This window comes from Oncorhynchus masou, chromosome 8, assembly GCF_036934945.1.
Source record: "Oncorhynchus masou masou isolate Uvic2021 chromosome 8, UVic_Omas_1.1, whole genome shotgun sequence".
Taxonomy (NCBI): Eukaryota; Metazoa; Chordata; class Actinopteri; order Salmoniformes; family Salmonidae; genus Oncorhynchus; species Oncorhynchus masou.
In genome coordinates, this window is record NC_088219.1 from 7,163,443 (window position 1) to 7,186,850 (window position 23,408).

The following is a 23,408-nucleotide window of genomic DNA, read 5'->3' on the forward strand; positions in this document are numbered from 1 at the left end:
AGAGTTGTTAGAGACAGACCAGGGACCAGAGAGTGGTTAGAGAGACAGACCAGGGACCAGAGAGTTGTTAGAGACAGACCAGGGACCAGAGAGTTGTTAAAGAGGCAGACCAGGGACCAGAGAGTTGTTAGAGAGGCAGACCAGGGACCAGAGAGTTGTTAGAGAGACAGACCAGGGACCAGAGAGTTGTTAGAGAGACAGACCAGGGACCAGAGAGTTGTTAGAGAGACTGACCAGGGACAAGAGAGTTGTTAGAGAGACAGACAAGAAACCAGAGAGTTGTTAGAGAGACAGAACAGGGACCAGAGAGTTGTTAGAGAGACAGACCAGGGACCAGAGAGTTGTTAGAGACAGACCAGGGACCAGAGAGTTGTTAGAGCCAGAGCAGGGACCAGAGAGTTGTTAAAGAGGCAGACTGGGGACCAGAGAGTTGTTAGAGAGACAGATCAGGGACCAGAGAGTTGTTAGAGAGACAGATCAGGGACCAGAGAGTTGTTAGAGAGACAGACCGGGGACCAGAGAGTTGTTCTAATCCCAGGTCTGGTGGGGGAATCACATATTAGATGATGAACTGTGCTCGCTAGCAGTTGGAGTGATGCCACCTACTGCCGTTGTGCCATTGAGCAAGGATCCTAAGCATAACTAAAACAGTGTCTTAATAATTAAAAAAAAATCTTCTGTTGTTTCAGAGTGTCGTGTGATGAAGTCAATGGCCTATGGTAAAATGTCCGCTCCTCTGACCAACCGTGGTTCTCCTCGCTCCGTGGGCCTGTCTAAACGCAGAATGTCCCCAGCAGGCTCCGGTAAGACTGCAACACAGAAACACATGCACACGCACACACACACACACACACACACACACACACACACACACACACACACACACACACACACACACACACACACACACACACACACACACACACACACACACACACACGCACACACCCTCGTGTTTCTTTATTGTTGTTGTTTTGTTGTTTATGCTGTAAACACTTCTGTCAAACGACAGGGCAAGAGACTTAGTCCTGTCGGATTCTTTCTGTCCAACTGAACCGAGATGAACCTTAACATGTTCTGAACTCTGGGGCCGCGCGCTTTAGGCTAGATAGTGTGTGTTAGTATTAGTGTGAACAAGTGAGTTTTTGAATGTGTTTATTTAAACAATGTGTTTGTTTATGAATGTGTTTATTTAAACAATGTGTTTGTTTATGAATGTGTTTATTTAAACAGTGTGTTTGTTTATCAATGTGTTTGTTTATGAATGTGTGTTTGAGTATGTGTGTGTTATGTGTGCCTGGATCCTGTAGATGTGTGTATGCCTGTAGGTGTGTGTATGCCTGTAGGTGTGTGCTTGTCACTATGAGGATTTCTCACAAGGACAAATACACACTTACATTTTTGCCAGTCCCCACAAGGAAAAAGGCTATTTTAGGCTTAATTAAGGGTTAGGTTTAGGGTTAGGGTTGCAATTAGGGTTAGGTTTAAGGTTAGGTTTAGGTTTAAGTTTAGGTTTGGTCTTTGGGGTTAAGGTGAGGATTAAGGTTAGGTTAAGGGTTAAGTTTAGGGGTTAGGGAACTGTTTGGTCCCCAAAAGGATAGTAAAATGTGTGTGTGTGTGTGTGTGTGTGTGTGTGTGTGTGTGTGTGTGGGTGGGTGGGGTGGGGGGTGGGGGGGATTATACATGTGCCTGCACTCATGAAAAAGTACTGTTCAATTACTGCACCAAACCGACTGGTTTTTGTAATGGATTGCTATTGAGATGTGTAGTAAACCTGTAGTGATTTATGTAGTATTTTGTCATGAGTGATAAATTGGCATGTTTCATTACTGATTAACATTACATATTTCCTACTCAAATCAGTATATCATTCTCCCTTATTGACAACTGTGTTTTTTAAAAACTTTATTTAACTACGCAAGTCAGTTAAGAACAAATTCTTATTTACAATGACGGCCGACCCCGTCCAAACCCGGACGACGATTAGCCAATTGGGTGGCACCCTATAGGACTCCCAATCACAGCCGGTTGTGATACAGCCTGGAATCAAACCAGGGTGTCTGTTGTGATGCCTCTAGTGGTGAGATGTAGTGCCTTAGACCGCTGCGCCACTCGGGAGGCCAACTACTGAGCTTTTGGGTATCTACTACTTAGAATCGACACATACCTACAATTCCTACATGTTCACTATTGAATTACTAGTAGTGTTGAGCAATTTGTGCTTTTTGAGTTCGTTTCGGTTTCAGTTCGATTATTAAGAAATTTAATCACTGTTTTAATTTCCGGGTTTCAATTATTTGGGTTTGAATGCTGTAACACAAAAATAAAACAAGTAATAAAAGTCCCATGATGGTAGTGACTGTAATAAAAGTCCCCATGATGGTAGTGACTGTAATAAAAGTCCCCATGATGGTAGTGACTGTAATAAAAGTCCCCATGATGGTAGTGACTGTAATAAATGTCCCCATGATGGTAGTGACTGTAATAAATGTCCCATGATGGTGGTGACTGTAATAAAAGTCCCATGATGGTAGTGACTGTAATAAATGTCCCATGATGGTAGTGACTGTAATAAAAGTCCCCATGATGGTAGTGACTGTAATAAAAGTCCCATGATGGTAGTGACTGTAATAAAAGTCCCATGATGGTAGTGACTGTAATAAAAGTCCCCATGATGGTAGTGACTGTAATAAATGTCCCCATGATGGTAGTGACTGTAATAAATGTCCCATGATGGTGGTGACTGTAATAAAAGTCCCATGATGGTAGTGACTGTAATAAATGTCCCATGATGGTAGTGACTGTAATAAAAGTCCCCATGATGATAGTGACTGTAATAAAAGTCCCATGATGGTAGTGACTGTAATAAAAGTCCCATGATGGTAGTGACTGTAATAAAAGTCCCCATGATTGTAGTGACTGTAATAAAAGTCCCCATGATGTAGTGACTGTAATAAAAGTCCCATGATGGTAGTGACTGTAATAAAAGTCCCATGATGGTAGTGACTGTAATAAAAGTCCCCATGATTGTAGTGACTGTAATAGAAGTCCCCATGATGGTAGTGACTGTAATAAAAGTCCCATGATGGTAGTGACTGTAATAAATGTCCCATGATGGTGGTGACTGTAATAAAAGTCCCCATGATGGTAGTGACTGTAATAAAAGTCCCCATGATGGTAGTGACTGTAATAAAAGTCCCATGATGGTAGTGACTGTAATAAAAGTCCCCATGATGGTAGTGACTGTAATAAATGTCCCCATGATGGTAGTGACTGTAATAAATGTCCCATGATGGTGGTGACTGTAATAAAAGTCCCATGATGGTAGTGACTGTAATAAATGTCCCATGATGGTAGTGACTGTAATAAAAGTCCCCATGATGGTAGTGACTGTAATAAAAGTCCCATGATGGTAGTGACTGTAATAAAAGTCCCATGATGGTAGTGACTGTAATAAAAGTCACATGATGGTAGTGACTGTAATAAAATTCCCAATGATGGTAGTGACTGTAATAAATGTCCCATGATGTAGTGACTGTAATAAAAGTCCCATGATGGTAGTGACTGTAATAAATGTCCCATGATGGTAGTGACTGTAATAAATGTCCCATGATGGTAGTGACTGTAATAAATGTCCCATGATGGTAGTGACTGTAATAAAAGTCCCATGATGGTAGTGACTGTAATAAAAGTCCCATGATGGTGGTGACTGTAATAAATGTCCCATGATGGTAGTGACTGTAATAAATGTCCCATGATGGTAGTGACTGTAATAAATGTCCCATGATGGTAGTGACTGTAATAAATGTCCCATGATGGTAGTGACTGTAATAAATGTCCCATGATGGTAGTGACTGTAATAAATGTCCCATGATGTTGGTGACTGTAGTAAAAGTCCCATGATGGTAGTGACTGTAATAAATGTCCCATGATGGTGGTGACTGTAGTAAAAGTCCCATGATGGTAGTGACTGTAATAAATGTCCCATGATGGTAGTGACTGTAATAACAGTCCCATGATGGTAGTGACTGTAATAAATGTCCCATGATGGTAGTGACTGTAATAAATGTCCCATGATGGTAGTGACTGTAATAAATGTCCCATGATGGTAGTGACTGTAATAAATGTCCCATGATGGTAGTGACTGTAATAAATGTCCCATGATGGTAGTGACTGTAATAAATGTCCCATGATGGTAGTGACTGTAATAAATGTCCCATGATGGTAGTGACTGTAATAAATGTCCCATGATGGTAGTGACTGTAATAAATGTCCCATGATGGTGGTGACTGTAATAAAAGTCCCATGATGGTGGTGACTGTAATAAAAGTCCCATGATGGTAGTGTCTGTAATAAATGTCCCATGATGGTAGTGTCTGCCCATTACTGCGTATCACTTATTAATCATCAGTTCTTCACATTACTTTACTTTAATACAATATTTCAGTTGTTTTTATTACATTACAGTTTTATTTGATGACTTTATTAGTTCATTCCAAGTCATCATCTCATCTCTATAGATCTGCTTTCGGACAAAATCACTATTTTAGTAGTTCTTCAAAGTAAATAAGGCATACGTTTATGACTGCTGAATACCAATTATCAATCACTGAGATCATGTATTTTTCAGGTAGAGATACCTCGCCAAGCAACATCTGCTCTCTATATCACCCCATGATCACGATACGTCGCTAAGCAACAGCTGCTCTCTATATCATCCCATGATCACGATACGTCGCTAAGCAACAGCTGCTCTCTATATCATCCCATGATCACGATACGTCGCTAAGCAACAGCTGGTCTCTATATCATCCCATTATCACGATACGTCGCTAAGCAACAGCTGCTCTCTATATCATCCCATGATCACGATACGTCGCTAAGCAACAGCTGGTCTCTATATCATCCCATGATCACGATACGTCGCTAAGCAACAGCTGGTCTCTATATCATCCCATGATCACGATACGTCGCTAAGCAACAGCTGCTCTCTATATCATCCCATGATCACGATACGTCGCTAAGCAACAGCTGCTCTCTATATCATCCCATGATCACGATACGTCGCTAAGCAACAGCTGCTCTCTATATCACCCCATGATCACGATACGTCGCTAAGCAACAGCTGCTCTCTATATCACCCCATGATCACGATACGTCGCTAAGCAACAGCTGCTCTCTACATCCCCTCACAATTGTGCATTCTTGTCTCTTCCATAGCAGGCATAAAAGAAACGCAGATTATTCACAATGGATTATGGTCATTGTAGTTAATTACCACATTTATTGTGCTAAACTATGTAGAATATTGGCCTGTTGGAAACTACAACTCCCTACTACAAGGCACAGTTCAGGTTGGATCTGATGTATCTCTAGAGAAACTACAACTCCCTACTACATGGCACAGTTCAGGTTGGATCTGATGTATCTCTAGAGAAACTACAACTCCCTACTACAAGGCACAGTTCAGGTTGGATCTGATGTATCTCTAGAGAAACTACAACTCCCTACTACATGGCACAGTTCAGGTTGGATCTGATGTATCTCTAGAGAAACTACAACTCCCTACTACATGGCACAGTTCAGGTTGGATCTGATGTATCTCTAGAGAAACTACAACTCCCTACTACATGGCACAGTTCAGGTTGGATCTGATGTATCTCTAGAGAAACTACAACTCCCTACTACATGGCACAGTTCAGGTTGGATCTGATGTATCTCTAGAGAAACTACAACTCCCTACTACATGGCACAGTTCAGGTTGGATCTGATTTATCTCTAGAGAAACTGTGCAATGTGCTCATTAAGCTCAGAGAATTAAAAAAAACTAAATGTAATTAAAATAATTGAACCAATATCATCAGTCAATTAGTTAGTCAATTATTGTTTAAAATAATATATATATATTTTGGTTAATCGCTCAGCACTAATTACGAGACAATGACTACTCATTACTGATGTATGCCTCCTCAAGCCATTATCAGCTAACAGAGATCAACTGAGACAACACAGAAAAATATTTCAGAAATAATATTAATCTTACCAACAATGACTTCTAGTCTTCTTATGTCGAGGGTCTCCTTGGTTTCCTTGACAACAGGTCAAACGAGGTAAGCATAATGGGTAGGTATACCAATATGAACATACTGTACATTTGCAAGGGGAACCACTACTTCAAGGTCTCAGAGCGAGTGATGTCACCGATTGAAACGCTATTTAGCGAACACCACCGCTAACTAGCTAGCCGTTTCACATCCGTTACACAAACACACATACTTATTAGCTAGGATGCCAAAAACAGAGGTTATATAACTACATTTCAATGGGGCTAGCAGGCAACACTCAATGGCTAATGGCTAAGACTGTTTTGACTAGCAATTGTTTTTGATGTGGTAAAAAGTTAAATAAATGGCTAAACAACGACATGAAAGTATTTATAAAGCAAAAAGGAAAGTTCTTAAAAAAGTTATGTACGACGGGATGGTGAAGGATAAAATATGATTTACATCCGGGATTGTTAAAAACAGTAGCGAGCTAACAACAACCAACCGCTTCCTGTTTTGTCTTCTTCTGTGGTCGCAAAATGCCGGTGTAGTTAAGCTGTAGTGTTTCGACTACTTGATATTGCTCGTAAATGAGTAGTCAAAACACTACCACTTTACAACACCGGCTCTTCGCGACCACAGAAGAAGACAAAACAGGAAGCAGTTAGTTGTTGTTAGCTGTTTCAAAATCTCTACCTGATTACTACAGGAAACACTACTGTTCTCCTACTGAACACTATAACACCTCTACCTGTGTGTCTTGAGTAGAGCATAAACTACACATTCACCTCACAATCCCTCCCAAGTGTCTACATCACATATGTCAGAGTCAAGGCCCGCGGGCCACATCCGGCCCGCGAGAAGGTTTTTTACGGCCCCTGGGATGATCTTGATTTATTATTAGAACCGGCCCGCAGACCGCAGCAAGCCGGCAGCCCGCAGATCTTTTACACGCACCAATACTACATTTCCCACAATGCAACGGTGACGCACCGAGCAGTAGGCTGCTTCATTTCAATATTTATTGGCACAGCAGTCGTCAGCATCACAGTAAAATTAACTTTCAGATACCCATCAAAAATGGCAAAACGGAAGGTGGACACTGAGAACCGGGGTTTCAAACAAGGTGGGAGTCGGAGTATATGTTCACGGAGGTAGCTGGAAAACCTGTGTGTCTTCTGTGTGGAGAAAGTGTGGCGGTACTGAAAGAGTATAATCTGAGACGACATTATGAAACGAAACACGCGGACAAAAACAAGAATATGGACATGGAACAAAGGCTACAAAAGGCAGAGGAATTAAAACGAGGCCTCAAATCTCGACAGGCTCTGTTCAAAAAAGCCAAATCACAAGGCCAGGCTGCTGTCAAGGCCAGTTTTATTTTGGCAGAAGAGATCGCTAAATCAGCCCGGCCATTTACGGAGGGGATTTCATCAAAAACTGCATGATTAAAGTTTGTGACGAAGTTTGCCCAGAAAAAAGGCAACTCTTTTTAAATGTGAGTCTGAGCAGAAACACCATTGCCGAGAGAGTAGACCAGTTGTCCATCAATCTAAAAGAGCAGCTTGTGAAAAAGGGAAAAGATTTCATTGCATATTCCTTGGCTGTGGATGAGAGCACCGACATTTCTGACATTGCCCAGTTGTCAATTTTCATCCGCGGAGTGGACTCCAGCCTAAGCGTGACAGAGGAGTTTTTGGCTTTACGTCCTATGCATGGCACAACTACGGGGCATGATTTGTATGAAGAGGTGTCAAGATGTGTAAATGAGATGGAGCTGCCTTGGGAAAAACTCGTGGGTTTGACAACCGACGGAGCACCTGCGATGTGTGGACACAGGAGCGGACTGGTGGCGAAGATACGGGAAAAGATGCAAGAGGAAAACGCGACAGGTGAGCTGACAGCTTATCATTGTATCATACACCAGGAAGCGTTGTGCGGTAAAGCCTTGAAAATGGAGCATGTAATGAGCATCATCACGCGCACAGTTAACTTTATCAGAGCCAAAGGTTTGAATCACCGCCAGTTCAAGGCATTTCTGACGGAGTTAGAAACGGAGCATGGTGATTTGCCTTATCACACAGAGGTGCGATGGCTAAGCCAGGGAAAGGTGCTTCAAAGATGTTTCGAGCTTCGTGAGGAGATTTGTCTGTTCTTGGACAGCAAAGGGAAAGACACAACACAACTCCGAGACGAAATGTTTCTGTGTGAAATGGCTTTTCTGTGTGACATTACGAGTCATCTGAATGCAATGAACTTGCAGCTGCAGGGTCGGGATCATGTCATCTCTGATATGTACAGTACAGTGAAGGCATTTAAAACCAAACTGACTCTGTGGGAGACGCAGATGCGGAAAGAAAATTTGAGCCACTTTCCCAGCTGCCAGACCATGAAAGAGAAGCTCTCTACCAGTGCGTTCCCGAGCGCACAGTTGGCTGATAAAATAGGTATGCTTACCGCTGACTTTCGACGCCGATTTGCTGACTTTGAAGCACAAAAAAGCAGGTTGGAACTGCTCGGTAACCCATTTGCTGTTGACGTGGAAAGCTCACCACCAAACCTCCAAATGGAGTTGATTGACCTCCAATGCAATGATGCACTGAGGGCAAAATATGCGGCAGTGGGTGCTGCGGAGTTCGCCCGTTTCCTCCCCGACACAATGCCCCAGCTGCGCATCCAGGCTGCTCAAACGTTGTCTATGTTTGGCAGCACATACCTGTGTGAACAACTTTTTCTTTGATGAACCTGAACAAAACATCACACAGAAGTCGACTTACTGCTGAACACCTCCACTCAATTCTGAGGATTTCCTCAGCTCAGAGCCTTACCCCGAACATTGATGAACTTGTGGAAAAGATGGGACACCACCAAGTATCACCCTCAACCTCAAACAAGTGAACATTACTGTGCAATCACATATTTAGAGTTTTTACTCAGTTCAAGTTTAAAAGTTAAAGTTTAATATTTGTTTTCACTGCATGTTACTTCTCCTTAAACAAAGTGTTGTTTTTGATTAATAGATTTTTGCACTTTATTTTATTGTATTTCAATCCAATTATATTTTAAAAATATTTCAGTTGAGTGGATGATAGAAAATTGCTATTATTGTTTTTTTCTTTGAAGTAAATTTAGCCCACTTTTGCTAAAATAGAAAATATAGGCTACTGATGGTGCCTTGAATACCGGTTTCTTTCATTTAATGTTCATGTTATGGGGATTTTTATATAAAGGAAATTTGTCTTTTGTGTCTGTTGAAAATTAAAGATTACTGACAGAGCCATAAGAAAATATTGCTTTATTTATCTGATCATATTGGAATATATTTGTTAGGTTTTCAGTAGGTTCAATTAGGTTCACTAGACTATATGCGTCATTTAAAAATTTTTCAATGAACATTCGAACAGTCCGGCCCTCGGCTTGTAGCTAAATTTTTTATTTGGCCCTCCGTCCATTTGACTTTGACACCCCTGGTCTACATAGTCACTACTGCACCAATAGGTTTTGTGTAGTAATACTTCAGTACTATTTTTATGAAGGTGCCCTGACAGAACGAGGAAGTAGGTTGTGTTTATTCATGTATTGTTCATGCTAGTGATCCCCTGTGTCCCAAACGACAGCCTATTCCGTTTTTGTAGTGCACAAACGTTTACCTCGGGCCCTATGGACCCTGGTCAAAAGTAGTGCACTACACTATGGAACCTAGTCAAAAGTAGTGCACTACCCTATGGACCCTGGTCAAAAGTAGTGCACTACCCTATGGACCCTGGTCAAAAGTAGTGCACTACCCTATGGACCCTGGTCAAAAGTAGTGCACTACCTTATGGACCCTGGTCAAAAGTAGTGCACTACCCTATGGACCCTGGTCAAAATTAGTGCACTACCCTATGGCCCCTTGTCAAAAGTAGTGCACTACCCTATGGAACCTAGTCAAAAGTAGTGCACTACCCTATGGACCCTGGTCAAAAGTAGTGCACTACCCTATGGCCCCTGGTCAAAAGTAGTGCACTACACTATGGAACCTAGTCAAAAGTAGTACACTGCCCTATGGACCCTGGTCAAAAGTAGTGCACTACCCTATGGACCCTGGTCAAAAGTAGTGCACTACCCTATGGCCCCTGGTCAAAATTAGTGCACTACCCTATGGCCCCTTGTCAAAAGTAGTGCACTACACTATGGAACCTAGTCAAAAGTAGTGCACTACCCTATGGACCCTGGTCAAAAGTAGTGCACTACCCTATGGCCCCTTGTCAAAAGTAGTGCACTACACTATGGAACCTAGTCAAAAGTAGTGCACTACCCTATGGACCCTGGTCAAAAGTAGTGCACTACACTATGGACCCTGGTCAAAAGTAGTGCACTACCCTATGGAACCTAGTCAAAAGTAGTGCACTACCCTATGGACCCTGGTCAAAAGTAGTGCACTACCCTATGGACCCTGGTCAAAAGTAGTGCACTACACTATGGAACCTAGTCAAAAGTAGTGCACTACCCTATGGACCCTGGTCAAAAGTAGTGCACTACACTATGGAACCTAGTCAAAAGTAGTGCACTACCCTATGGAACCTAGTCAAAAGTAGTGCACTACCCTATGGACCCTGGTCAAAAGTAGTGCACTACCCTATGGACCCTGGTCAAAAGTAGTGCACTACACTATGGAACCTAGTCAAAAGTAGTGCACTACCCTATGGACCCTGGTCAAAAGTAGTGCACTACACTATGGAACCTAGTCAAAAGTAGTGCACTACCCTATGGAACCTAGTCAAAAGTAGTGCACTACCCTATGGACCCTGGTCAAAAGTAGTGCACTACACTATGGAACCTAGTCAAAAGTAGTGCACTACCCTATGGACCCTGGTCAAAAGTAGTGCACTAAAAGGGAATAAGGTGCCATTTGAGATGACGCCGTGATGATTTTCTCCTCTGTGTCTGAGTCAACACTGCAGCTGATGAACAACTGCATGAGGAACTGTCTGGCACTGTGTGTGTGTGTGTGTGTGTGTGTGTGTGTGTGTGTGTGTGTGTGTGTGTGTGTGTGTGTGTGTGTGTGTGTCTACCAGTGCAAACATGAATTCAAATTGAGAGCGAAAGAGGGAGTGAGAGACAGATCGAGGGGGAGGGAGGGAGGGAGAGGGAGGGACAGAGAGGGAGGGAGGGAGTGAGGATAAGAGGGAAAGAGGGTAGAGAGGGAGGGAGTGGGTTGGTGACTCAATCCTGCAGATTCTCACAAAGTAGCAGTGTGTTCCTGGCATAGGGTTGGTCTACAACAGTCTGTACCTGGCATAGGGTTGGTCTACAACAGTCTGTACCTGGCATAGGGTTGGTCTACAACAGTCTGTACCTGGCATAGGGTTGGTCTACAACAGTCTGTACCTGGCATAGGGTTGGTCCACAACAGTGTGTTCCTGGCATAGGGTTGGTCTACAACAGTCTGTACCTGGCATAGGGTTTATCCATTCAGACAGTAGTGTTCGTGTGTTCTTGCATAAGTGCATGTGTGTGTGTGTGTGTGTGTGTGTGTGTTTACATGTTTGTGCATTTGTTTGTTTATGTGTGTGCTGATCTGTGTTATTAATGCATGTGTACTTGCTTTGCTATCATACATATTGCATCACTCCCAATATAAAATATACAATTATAAATAGGAGTAAATATCTTTTTCCTGTATGATGACTATTTTCTCTGAAATGGTTAATGGTTTGACCTATTGTTTAGACGAGAGAGAGAAGCTAGAGCGAGAGGGGGAGAGAGAGGGAGAGAAAGAAATGGAGAGAGATGTTATCGCAGGTGCAGTGAAATGGTTATGTTTCTCTCTCCAACAGTGCAGTGATACCTAACAATACAAAACAATACAAACAAAAGACAGAGAGAGAGACAGATAGACAGAGAGTGGGGTGGGGGGGGGGTGGGGAGAGAGTGAGGGGGAGAGAGAGAGACAGATAGACAGAGAGTAGGGGGAGAGAGAGAGAGTAGGGGGGACAGATAAACAGAGAGTAGGGGGGAGAGAGAGTGGGGGAGAGAGAGTGGGGGGGGAGAGTGGGGGGGCAGAGAGTGGGTGGAGAGAGAGAGAGGGGGGAGAGAGAGAGTGGGGGGGGAGAGTGGGGGGAGTGGAGGGAGAGAGAGTGGGGGGGGGGGGGAGAGTGACAGATAGACAGAGAGTAGGGGGAGAGAGAGAGTGGGGGAGAGAGAGAGACTGATAGAGAGAGGGTGGGGGGAGAGAGAGTGGGGGGGGGGAGAGTGGGGGGAGAGAGAGTGGGGGGACAGAGGGAGTGGGGAAGAGAGACAGATAGACAGAGAGTAGGGGGGGAGAGAGAGTGGGGGGAGAGATGAGTGGGGGGACAGAGAGTGGGGGGGACAGAGAGTGGGGGGGAGACAGAGAGTGGGGGGGGAGTGGGGGGAGAGACTAGTGGGAGAGAGAGTGTGGGGGAGAGAGAGTGGGGGTCAGAGAGTGAGGGGGAGACAGAGAGTAGGGGGAGACAGAGAGTAGGGGGAGACAGAGTGTGGGGGGAGAGAGAGAGTGGGGGAGAGAGAGAGTGGTGGGGAGAGAGAGAGTGGGGGGAGGGAAAGAGTGGTGGGGAGAGAGAGAGTGGTGGGGAGAGAGGGAGAGTGGGGGGAGAGAGAGTGGTGGGGAGAGAGAGAGTGGGGGGGAGGGAGAGAGTGGTGGGGAGAGAGAGAGTGGTGGGGAGAGAGAGAGAGTGGTGGGGAGAGAGAGAGGGGGGGGGGGAGAGAGATCAATAATTTCCAGGCCCAGGGACATGTACTAGTCTGTGGCGACCTAAATGCCAGAACCGAACAAGAACCTGACACCCTCAGCACACAGGGGGACAAACACCTGCCTGCAGGTGACAGCATTCCCTCCCACATAGGTCCCCCTAGGCACAACTATGACAACATAACCAACCAAAACGGGATACAACTCCTGCAGCTCTGTCACGCTGGGTAAGTACATAGTCAATGGTAGGCTTTGAGGTGACTCCTATGGTAGGTACACCTATAGCTCATCTCTTGGCAGTAGTACTGTAGACTACTTTATCACTGACCTCAACCCAGAGTCTCTCAGAGCGTTCACAGTCAGCTCACTGACACCCCTATCAGACCACAGCAAAATCACAGTCAACTTGAACAGAGCAATACTCAATCATGAGGCATCAAATCCAAAGGAACCGAGTAACATTAATGAATGCTATAGATGGAAGGAATGCAGTTTGGAAACCTACCAAAAAACGATTAGGCAACAACAAATTCAATCCCTTTTAGACAATTTCCTGGGTAAAACGTTCCACTGTAATAGTGAAGGTGTAAACTTGGCAGTAGAAAATCATAACAGTATATTTGACCTCTCAAATCTAAAAATCTCAAATAGAAAACCGAAGAAAATTAACAACAATGACAAATGGTTTGATGAAGAATGCAAAAATCTAAGAAAGAAATTGAGAAACCTGTCATACCAAAAACAGAGACCCAGAAAACCTGAGTCTACGCTTTCACTATGGTGAATCACTAAAACAATACAGAAATACACTACGGAAAAAGAAGGAACAGCACATCAGAAATCAGCTCAATGCAATTGAAGAATCTAACTAATCTAAGAATCTAAGACTCTAACCACTTCTGGGAAAATTGGAAAACACTAAGCAAACAACAACACAAAGAATTATCTATCCAAAATGGAGATGTATGGGTAAACCACTTCTCCAACCTTTATGGCTCTATAACAAAGAAGAAAGAGCAAAAACATATACAGGATCAAATACAAATACAGAGCCATTAAAACCTTTTACCAAATTACCGTACAACAGACCATGTATTCACCCTGCACACCCTAATTGACAACCAAACAAACCAAAACAAAGTCTTCTCATGCTTTGTTGATTTCAAAAAAGCCTTCGACTCAATTTGTCATGAGGGTCTGCTATACAAACTGATGGAAAGTGGTGTTGGGGGTAAAACATACGACATTATAAAATCCATGTTCACAAACAACAAGTGTGCAGTTAAAATTGGCAAAACACACAAATTTCTTCCCACAGGGCCGTGGGGTGAGACAGGGATGCAGCTTAAGCCCCACCCTCTTCAACATATATATCAACGAACTGGCGCAGGCACTAGAAAAGTCTGCAGCACCCGGCCTCACCCTACTAGAATCTGAAGTCAAATGTCTACGGTTTGCTGATGATCTGGTGCTTCTGTCACCAACCAAGGAGGGCCTACAGTAGCACCTAGATATTCTGCACAGATTCTGCCAGACCTCGGCCCTGGCAGTAAATCTCAGTAAGACCAAAATAATGGTGTTCCAAAAAAGGTCCAGTCACCAGGACCACAAATACAAATTCCATCTAGACACCATTGCCCTAGAGCACACAAAAAAAACTATACATACCTTGGCCTAAACATCAGCGCCACAGGTAACTTCCACAAAGCTGTGAACGATCTGAGAGACAAGGCAAGAAGGGCATTCTATGCCATCAAAAGGAACATAAATTTCAACATACCAATTAGGATCTGGCTAAAAATACTTGAATCAGTCATAGAGCCCATTGCCCTTTATGGTTGTGAGGTCTGGGGTCCGCTCACCAACCAATACTTCACAAAATGGGACAAACACCAAATTGAGACTCTGCACGCAGAATTCTGCAATAAATATCCTCCGTGTACAACGTAGAGCACCAAATAATGCATGCAGAGCAGAATTAGGCCGATACCCACTAATGATCAAAATCCAGAAAAGAGCCATTAAATTCTACAACCACCTAAAAGGAAGCAATTCCCAAACCTTCCACAACAAAGCCATCACCTACAGAGAGATGAACCTGGAGAAGAGTCCCCTAAGCAAGCTGGTCCTGGGGCTCTGTTCACAATCACAAACACACCCCACAGAGCCTCAGGACAGCAGCACAATTAGACCCAATCAAATCTTGAGAAAACAAAAAGATAATTACTTGACACATTGGAAAGAATTAACAAAAAACAGAGCAAACTAGAATGCTATTTGGCCCTAAACAGAGAGTACATAGTGGCAGAATACCTGACCAATGTGAACTGACCCAAACCTAAGGAAAGCTTTGACTATGTACAGACTCAGTGAGCATAGCCTTGCTATTGAGAAAGGCCGCCATAGGCAGACATGGCTCTCAAGAGAAGACAGGCTATGTGCACACTGCCCACAAAATGAGTTGGAAACTGAGCTGCACTTCCTAACCTCCTGTCGAATGTATGACCATATTAGAGATACATATTTCCTTCAGATTACACAGATCTACAAAGAATTCAAAACAAACCCAATTTTGATAAACTCCCCTATCCACTGGGTGAAATGTCACAGTGTGCCATCACAGCAGCAAGATTTGTGACGTGTTGCCACGAGAAAAGGGCAACCAGTGAAGAACAAACACTATTGTAAATACAACCCATATCCATGCTTATTTATTTTCCCATGTGTACCCTTGAACATTTGTACATCTTTGCAACACTGTATATATACATAATATGACATTTGTAATGTCTTTATTGTTTTGAAACTTATGTATGTGTAATGTTTACTGTTAATTTTTATTTTATCTTTTGTATATTATCTACCTCACTTGCTTTGGCAATGTTAACACATGTTTCCCATGCCAATAAAGCCCCTTGAATTGAATTGAACTGAGTAGGGGGGAGAGAGAGAGTTGGGGGGGAGAGAGAGACAGATAGACAGAGAGTAGGGGGGAGAGAGAGTGTGGGGGAGAGAGAGAGTGGGAGGGAGAGAGAGAGTTGGGGGAGAGAGCGAGAGGTGGGACAGATAGACAGAGAGTAGGTGGGAGAGAGTGGGGGGAGAGATAGATAGACAGAGAGTAGGTGGGAGAGAGAGAGTGGGGGGAGAGATAGATAGACAGAGAGTAGGGGGGAGAGAGAGAGAGAGAGTGGGGGGAGAGATAGATAGACAGAGAGTAGGGGGGAGAGAGAGAGATAGACAGATAGTGAGTGGAGAGAGAGTGGGGGGAGGGAGACAGATACACAGAGCAGGGGGAGGGAGAGAGTGGGAGGGAGTGGGGGAGAGAAATGGAGAGAGAGAGAGAGAGACAGACAGACAGACAGACAGACAGACAGACAGACAGACAGACAGACAGACATAGAGTAGAGAGAAGGAGAGGGGGGAGAGAGAGACAGATAGACAGAGAGTGGGGGGAGAGAGAGTGTGGGGGCGAGAGAGAGACAGACAGAGAGTGGGGGAAAGAGAGGGGAGAGAGACAGATAGACAGAGAGTGGGGGGAGAGAGAGACAGACAGACAGACATAGAGTAGGGGAGAAAGAGAGGGGGGAGAGAGAGACAGATAGACAGAGACTGGGGGAGAGAGAGTGTTGGGGGGGAGAGAGACAGACAGAGAGTGGGGAGAGTGAGACAGACAGAGAGTGGGGAGAGAGAGACAGACAGAGAGTGGGAAAAGAGAGACAAAAAGAGAGTGGGGGGAAAGAGAGAGTGTGGGGGGAGAGAGACAGACAGAGAGAGGGGGAGAGACAGACAGAAAGAGAGTGAGGGGAAAGAGAGGGGGGAGAGACAGATAGACAGAGTGCAGGGGTAAACAGAAAGTGGGGGGGAGAGAGACAGAGAGACAGAGAGTGGGGGGTGGGGGGGGTGGTGACACAGAGATGGACATAGCAGTTGAATAGTTTCTGTGAAGTCTAGATGGACATAGCAGGTGAATAGTTTCTGTGAAGTCTAGATATGTTTTGCTGATTTACATAGTTCAGGGAGCGAGTCATCATTTGTAATATGATTGGATCAAACTGTTTTAGAAGAACCGGCTGTTCGGGAGTCGGAGTGTGTGTGTGTGTGTGTGCATGCACGTGAGAGTGAGACCTGGTTGCTGTGGAAACGCGGAGCAGAGAGATAATGTGGAGACAATCGCGACAACCATATATGGAGCTGGCTTCCTGTTTAGCAGTCTGGCGGAACACTGAGATGATGGTACTGCTTTCTGATTGGTGTCAGACAGGCAGGATGTTAACAGGTTCTACGAACTGTCTGGGTTCCATGCTGAGGTTCTGTCTGTCTGGGTTAGAGCTCGGCAAAATGGACGAAAATCTATATGTGACCGACCAGCTTGATTCAGTCTTATGTAGCAACATTTGAAATTGTGTTTTTTACATTGAATAAAAGTGGAGACTCCAAGCTAGAAAATTGTATATCATACACTACAGAAGAGAACACACAGAAACTGCTGTATAAAACACCTGTCTCTGGATTAAAAACAGGTGTTTTATACAACAGTTTCTGTGTGTTCTCTTTTCGATTTCCTCCGCATATTTGCAATCCAGGAACAACGGGAAAGTAATTGCGCTTTGAAAGGCGATAAACTTGTAACCCCACTTTTGAGAAAATGGTCCTTGAATGTTTTAGTACACTTACTGGAGAGCTCTTCTTTGTCGACACCACATTCAGTATCGTTCACACCCTCTTAAGCCTTATCCCCACCCATCTCTTTAATGATTCACATGTAAGGTCATGTGCTAAACAGAGTGAGTACAGTAGTGAACTAAACAACCAAAGATTTCATGACTAAAGGTTTATATTACGTCTATCGACATGTCTGTAGACAGTTGTCGTAGTGACATCCTGAACATTCTATTGTCATCCGATATCAAACTTGTTAAACCCAAAAACGGCATGACCGTAGCAGCCCGGTGGTCCAAAATAGGTGGATTTTAACACCAATAAACCCATCCATATATAAATGTATTTAGTAAGTGTCAATATAGTAAAACAGGCATCTAAAATCAACTTTCTAAGCAATGTTTTGTTTAGTTTCTAGCTTGTTCGTTAGCTAGCTAGCATTAAGTTAAGTTAGCTGGCTAGCCAGTTCATATAATTACTGTACAGTATCATAGCTGACAACATCTTAACTTTAGCATATTTTTTTATTCATTATTACATGAAAGTAAACTCACAACAAGATCATTATTTACAGGTTAGTGGGAAGCTATTTACAGAAAATAGTTTATGGTTGTGAATTTGACTAATTATTAAATGCAGGGCATTCTACCTGGAGAATTTGAGAACTTGGACACTTTCTCATTGGCCTAATGTTATATCCTAATTTGACTTTGGTGCAGGTCTTGTTGTTCTTCACATTACCATCTCTTGTTAGAACACACTATATCAAATTAAATAAAAGTTTGTTTGTTACATGCACCAGTCATAATGTTACTACCATGCATAAATCTGCAACTCGGCTCAACTCGGCTCAAAAAGCTAACCAACTCGGCTCAATGTTAGCTAGCCAGCTAACATAAGGCTCTCACTAGCAATGCAAATGGATTTCTTAGATACAAATAATATTACTACACAGATCATACCCGTAACATTAGCGAGCCAGCCGGCCAGCTAACGTTAGCTAGCTAACAGTAGTCTTTAACTTGCAATGAAAAGTACTTTCTGACTAAATTTGAAACTTATAACATTGGAAAATATTGGACTCTCATACCCCCGTATACATGTATGAACGCTTCTCCCTCTCTGTCACCATGGTTTCCCTTAGTTTGAAGATGTAATCCAGAGACAGGTGTTTTATACAACAGCTTCTTTGTGTTCTCTTTTCGATTCCCTCCGCATATTTGCAATCGAACGCCAGAATTTTCTCCATCTCCTTAGCTATCATACTGGGTAGCCTAGTGGTTAGAGCGGTGGACTAGTAACCGGAATGGTTGCAAGTTCAAATCCCCCAGCTGACAAGGTACAAATCTGTCATTCTGCCCCTGAACAGACAGTTAACCCACTGTTCCTAGGCCGTCATTGAAAATAAGAACGAGTTCCTAACTGACTTGCCTAGTTAAATAAAGGTAAAAAATAAAATACTCTTCTTCCGCTGGTCATTTCACTAATTTCAAAACTCAGTCAACTTCTTCCGTGACAACAACACTATTGATCGCCATTTCAGAAGGCTGTACAATGTCTGGTTCAATGAAAATGTCTTGTCCTAAATCAGTGATTTCCTCATCGTCTGATTCATTTTCTCTGAGTAAGAGAGAGTCAGCATGGCACGATCGTCTTCCAGAAAGAGGAGAGCATGAGCAACACTTTTGCAGTTCTTTGTGATATCTTTCAAAAATTGCTGCAGTAGCAAGGATTATCTACACATACTGAGCAGTTCATTTTATACACAGTGGCGTGCTACATGGTAGACCAATCCGAACTCATCTCCCGGCATGTCCATCCCACTCATTATCTCAGCCAATCATGGCTAGCAGGAAGGTTGCTGTCTTTTTTCGTGGCTAAACCAACTAGGCTCGTAATTTCACAATTGTATTTGTATTTACAGATGGCATACAGGGTTGATAATCAGGCATATGAAAGTTCACCTGTTCCAGGAGGAATTTCTGCCAAAAAATGCATTTTGATAAAAATATAAATGGTTACATTCAAATGCATCTCCTGTGAAGTTGTGCTGTGCGACATACGTCTAGTCTCCGGAAACAAGTCACATATCGTGATGAATTGACTGAATTATCAGAAAGACGATAAATTGAACGATAAGTTTACACCAGTTACTTTATGTTACCCTTAAAACTACTACAGCTACTATCAGTCTGGGTTCCAGTCTCAGGTTCTATGTCGGTCTCGGTTCCATTCTCATGTTCTATATCAGTCTATGTTCATTAACAGCTTATATATCAGTCTAAGTTCCATTCTCAGGTTCTATATCAGTGAGGGTTCCATTCCAAGGTTCTATATCAGTCTGGATTCGATATCAGTCTGGGTTCTACAGTATATCAGTAAAGGTTCCCTTCTCAGGTTCAATATCAGTCTGGGTTCCATTCTCAGGTTCTATATCAGTCTGGGTTCCATTCTCAAGTTATATATCAGTCTGGGTTCCATTCTCAGGTTTTTATATCATTCGGGGTTCCATTCTCAGGTTCTATATCAGTCTGGGTTTCACATTCTCATCTCCTACATCAGTCTGGGTTCCATTCTCATCTTCTATATCAGTCTGGGTTCCATTCTCAAGTTCTATATAAGTCTGGGTTCCATTCTCAGGTTTTATATAATAATGGATTCCATTCTCAGGTTCTATATCAGTCTGGGTTCCATTCTCAGGTTCTATATCAGTCTGGGTTCCATTCTCATCTCCTATACCAGCCTAGGTTCCATTATCAGGTTCTATTTGAGTCTAGGTTCCATTCTCATGTTCTATATCTGTATAGGTTCCATTATCAGGTTATATATGTTCTGGGTTCCATTCTCAGGTTCTAAATCAGCATAGGTTTCATTCTCAGGTTCTATTTCAGTCTGGGTTCCATTATCAGGTTCTATATCATTATGGGTTCCATTCTCATCTCCTATATCAGTCTGGGTTCCATTCTCAAGTTCTATACTTGTCTGGCTTCCATTCTCAGGTTTTATATAATTATGGGTTCCATTCTCAGGTTCTATATCAGTCTCGGTTCCATTATCAGGTTCCATATCAGTCTGGGTTCCATTCTCATCTCCTCTACCAGCCTAGGGTCCATTATCAGGTTCTATATGAGTCTAGGTTCCATTATCAGGTTCTATATGTTCTGGGTTCCATTCTCAGGTTCTAAATCAGCATAGGTTCCATTATCAAGTTCTATTTCAGTCTGGGTTCCATTCCCAGGTTCTATATTAGTCTGGGTTCCATTCTCAGGTTCAATATCATTCTGGGTTCCATTCTCATCTCCTATATCAGTCTGGGTTCCATTCTCATCTCCTATATAAGTCTGGGTTCCATTCTCAAGTTCTATACATGTCTGGGTTCCATTCTCATCTCCTATACAAGCCTAGGTTCCATTATCAGGTTCTATATAAGTCTAGGTTCCATTCTCATGTTCTATATGTTCTGGGTTCCATTCTCAGGTTCTAAATCAGCATAGGTTCCATTCTCAGGTTCTATTTCAGTCTGGGTTCCATTATCAGGTTCTATATCGTTCTGGGTTCCATTCTCATCTCCTATATCAGTCTAGGTTCCATTCTCAGGTACTTTATTGTTCTGGGTTCCATTCCCAGGTTCTGTATCAGCCTAGATTCGATTCTTATCTCCTATATCATTCTCTGTTCCATTATCAGGTCTATATCGTTCCGGGTTCCATTCTCAGGTTCCGTATCAGCCTAGGTTCCATTCTCAGGTTCTAAATCATTCCGGGTTCCATTCTCAGGTTCTGTATCACCCTAGGTTCCATTCTCAGGTTCTATATCATTCTAGGTTCCATTCTCAGGTTCTGTATTAGCCTAGGTTCCATTCACAGGTTATATTTCAGCCTGGGTTTCATTTTCAGGTTCTATTTCAGCCTGGGTTCCATTCTCAGGTTCTATACCAGTCTGGGTGCCATTCTCAGGGTCTATATTATGTCCGATGTTCATTTCTCAGGGTCTGAGTTAGTCCGTATAACATTCTCAGTTTCTATCGTGAATTGGTTTAAACATTCTCAGGTTCGGTGTTCCGTAGACATCTGTTACTGTCTGAGGTTGGAGACTGAAATAGCTGCTGTGATACTGGACTGAAATGCATCCTATAACTGGAATAGTTTCTGTGCTGTATACCTGCCCTTTTGTTCTCTCTACGTGGAGAGAACAGACTTAGAGGGTTATATCCAAACATTCAGCCTGGAAAAACAACCTTTTAACACTGATGGTCTTTTTTAAACAGGTTAATTTAATGCAATCCTATATACACCCACAGTCTCTACCTCTTTCTGTCCCTCCTTCCCTCTCCCTCCCTCCCTCCATCTCTCCATTTCTGTCCTTCCCTCTCCCTCCCTTCTTCTCTCTCCATCTTTCTCTATCTCTCTCTATCTCTGTGTGCATATGCACGTGTGCGAGTGTGCATTTGTGGGTCATCGTACAACAGCATCTTCAGAACTGCTGAATTACACCCACAATGCATCATGTACACCCAGACTTCCTCCATGTCTGTCTGTGGTTAAGAGGATGGGCGTACATTTTCACAAATGCCTTACTATACTTCATTCCCAAACATTCTGTGAATTTATTAAAACGTGAAAATGACCATATCTAAGTGCTCGCTTGTCAGAAAATGTTAAAGAAAATGTCATGTCCCTTCCTGGGGGTGTATATGAACAGATATTAATACGATTTCACACTGCTTCCATTTTAATGTGGCTGTAAACCCAGTTCTAGAGTCCCAGGAGGCCTAGAACTGTACCGTTAGAACCTATGGAATGGAACAGAATTCTGAGAGACAATGGAATGGAACAGAATTCTGAGAGACAATGGAATGGAACAGAATTCTGAGAGACAATGGAATGGAACAGAATTCTGAGAGACAATGGAATGGAACAGAATTCTGAGAGACAATGGAAAAAGCGGAATTCTATCAATGAATGCAACATTCTAAATGGTCACTTATAATGGTCCAGTGTGGCTCAGTTAGCAGCGCCAGGATCATGGGTTCAATTCCCACCGGGGTCACATATACTAATGCAAAAATGTATCTACCCACTGTACTGTAAGTCATTCTGGATACAAGTGTGTGCTAAATGGCTATATTAATCTGCAATATTTCATTTCCACCTGAATTGACTAAGAGAGGAGGCCAAAACAAAGATAGACACCTTCCCTCTGGAGTGTGTGTGTGTGTGTGTGTGTGTGTGTGTGTGTGTGTGTGTGTGTGTGTGTGTGTGTGTGTGTGTGTGTGTGTGTGTGTGTGTGTGTGTGTGTGTGTGTGTGTGTGTGTGTGTGTGTGTGTGTGTGTGTGTGTGTGTGTGTGTGTGTGTGTGTGTGTGTGTGTGTGTGTGTGTGTGTACCCCACCTGGTGCCCACTGACTCTGGCTCCTCTTGCGTGAGCAGACACGCTCACTACCACAGATGAGACCTCTGTATGGTGTGTGTGTGTCATGGTTATTTCGGTTTAATCAGATAGCAATGATGAAATGGAGAAAGTAATCAATACGGGGCTCTCTCTCTTCCTCCCTCCCCTAGGGCCATGTGGTGTGATACACAGTTAAATGGTTTATCAGTAGAGCTGTGAGTTAAGTCTCATCGCTCACCTTTCTGGTAGTAGCAGAGGATATCAGAGAGGAGGAGAAGAGAGGAGGAGAGGAGAGTAGATGAGAAAAGGAGAGGAGAGGAGAGAAGGAGAGGAGAGGAGGAGGAGAAGAGAGGAGGAGGGGAGAGAAGAGGAGAGGAGAGTAGATGAGAAAAGGAGAGAAGAGGAGAGGAGGAGGAGAAGAGAGGAGGAGGGGAGAGAAGAGGAGAGGAGAGTAGATGAGAAAAGGAGAGGAGAGGAGAGAAGGAGAGGAGGAAAGAATAAAAGAGACTAATACTGAGATATCGACTCACACATTCTCTCTCATCTTGTCTCTCTATTTCTCTCTATAATCTCCCTCTCTCCCTCTCTCATCTCTCTATCCATCTCT

At 43.2% G+C, this 23,408-nt stretch overlaps 1 protein-coding gene across 2 annotated transcripts in view; it reads left to right on the plus strand.

Moving 5' to 3' along the window:
- dclk1a (doublecortin-like kinase 1a) overlaps positions 1 to 23,408 on the plus strand; it is a 187,658-nt gene that overhangs the window by 82,830 nt on the left and 81,420 nt on the right. For both annotated transcript variants that reach the window (XM_064971381.1, XM_064971382.1), the window contains exon 5: positions 690 to 803. In XM_064971381.1, the coding sequence (XP_064827453.1) occupies positions 690 to 803 (114 nt within the window). The remainder of the gene's footprint in view (positions 1 to 689; positions 804 to 23,408) is intronic.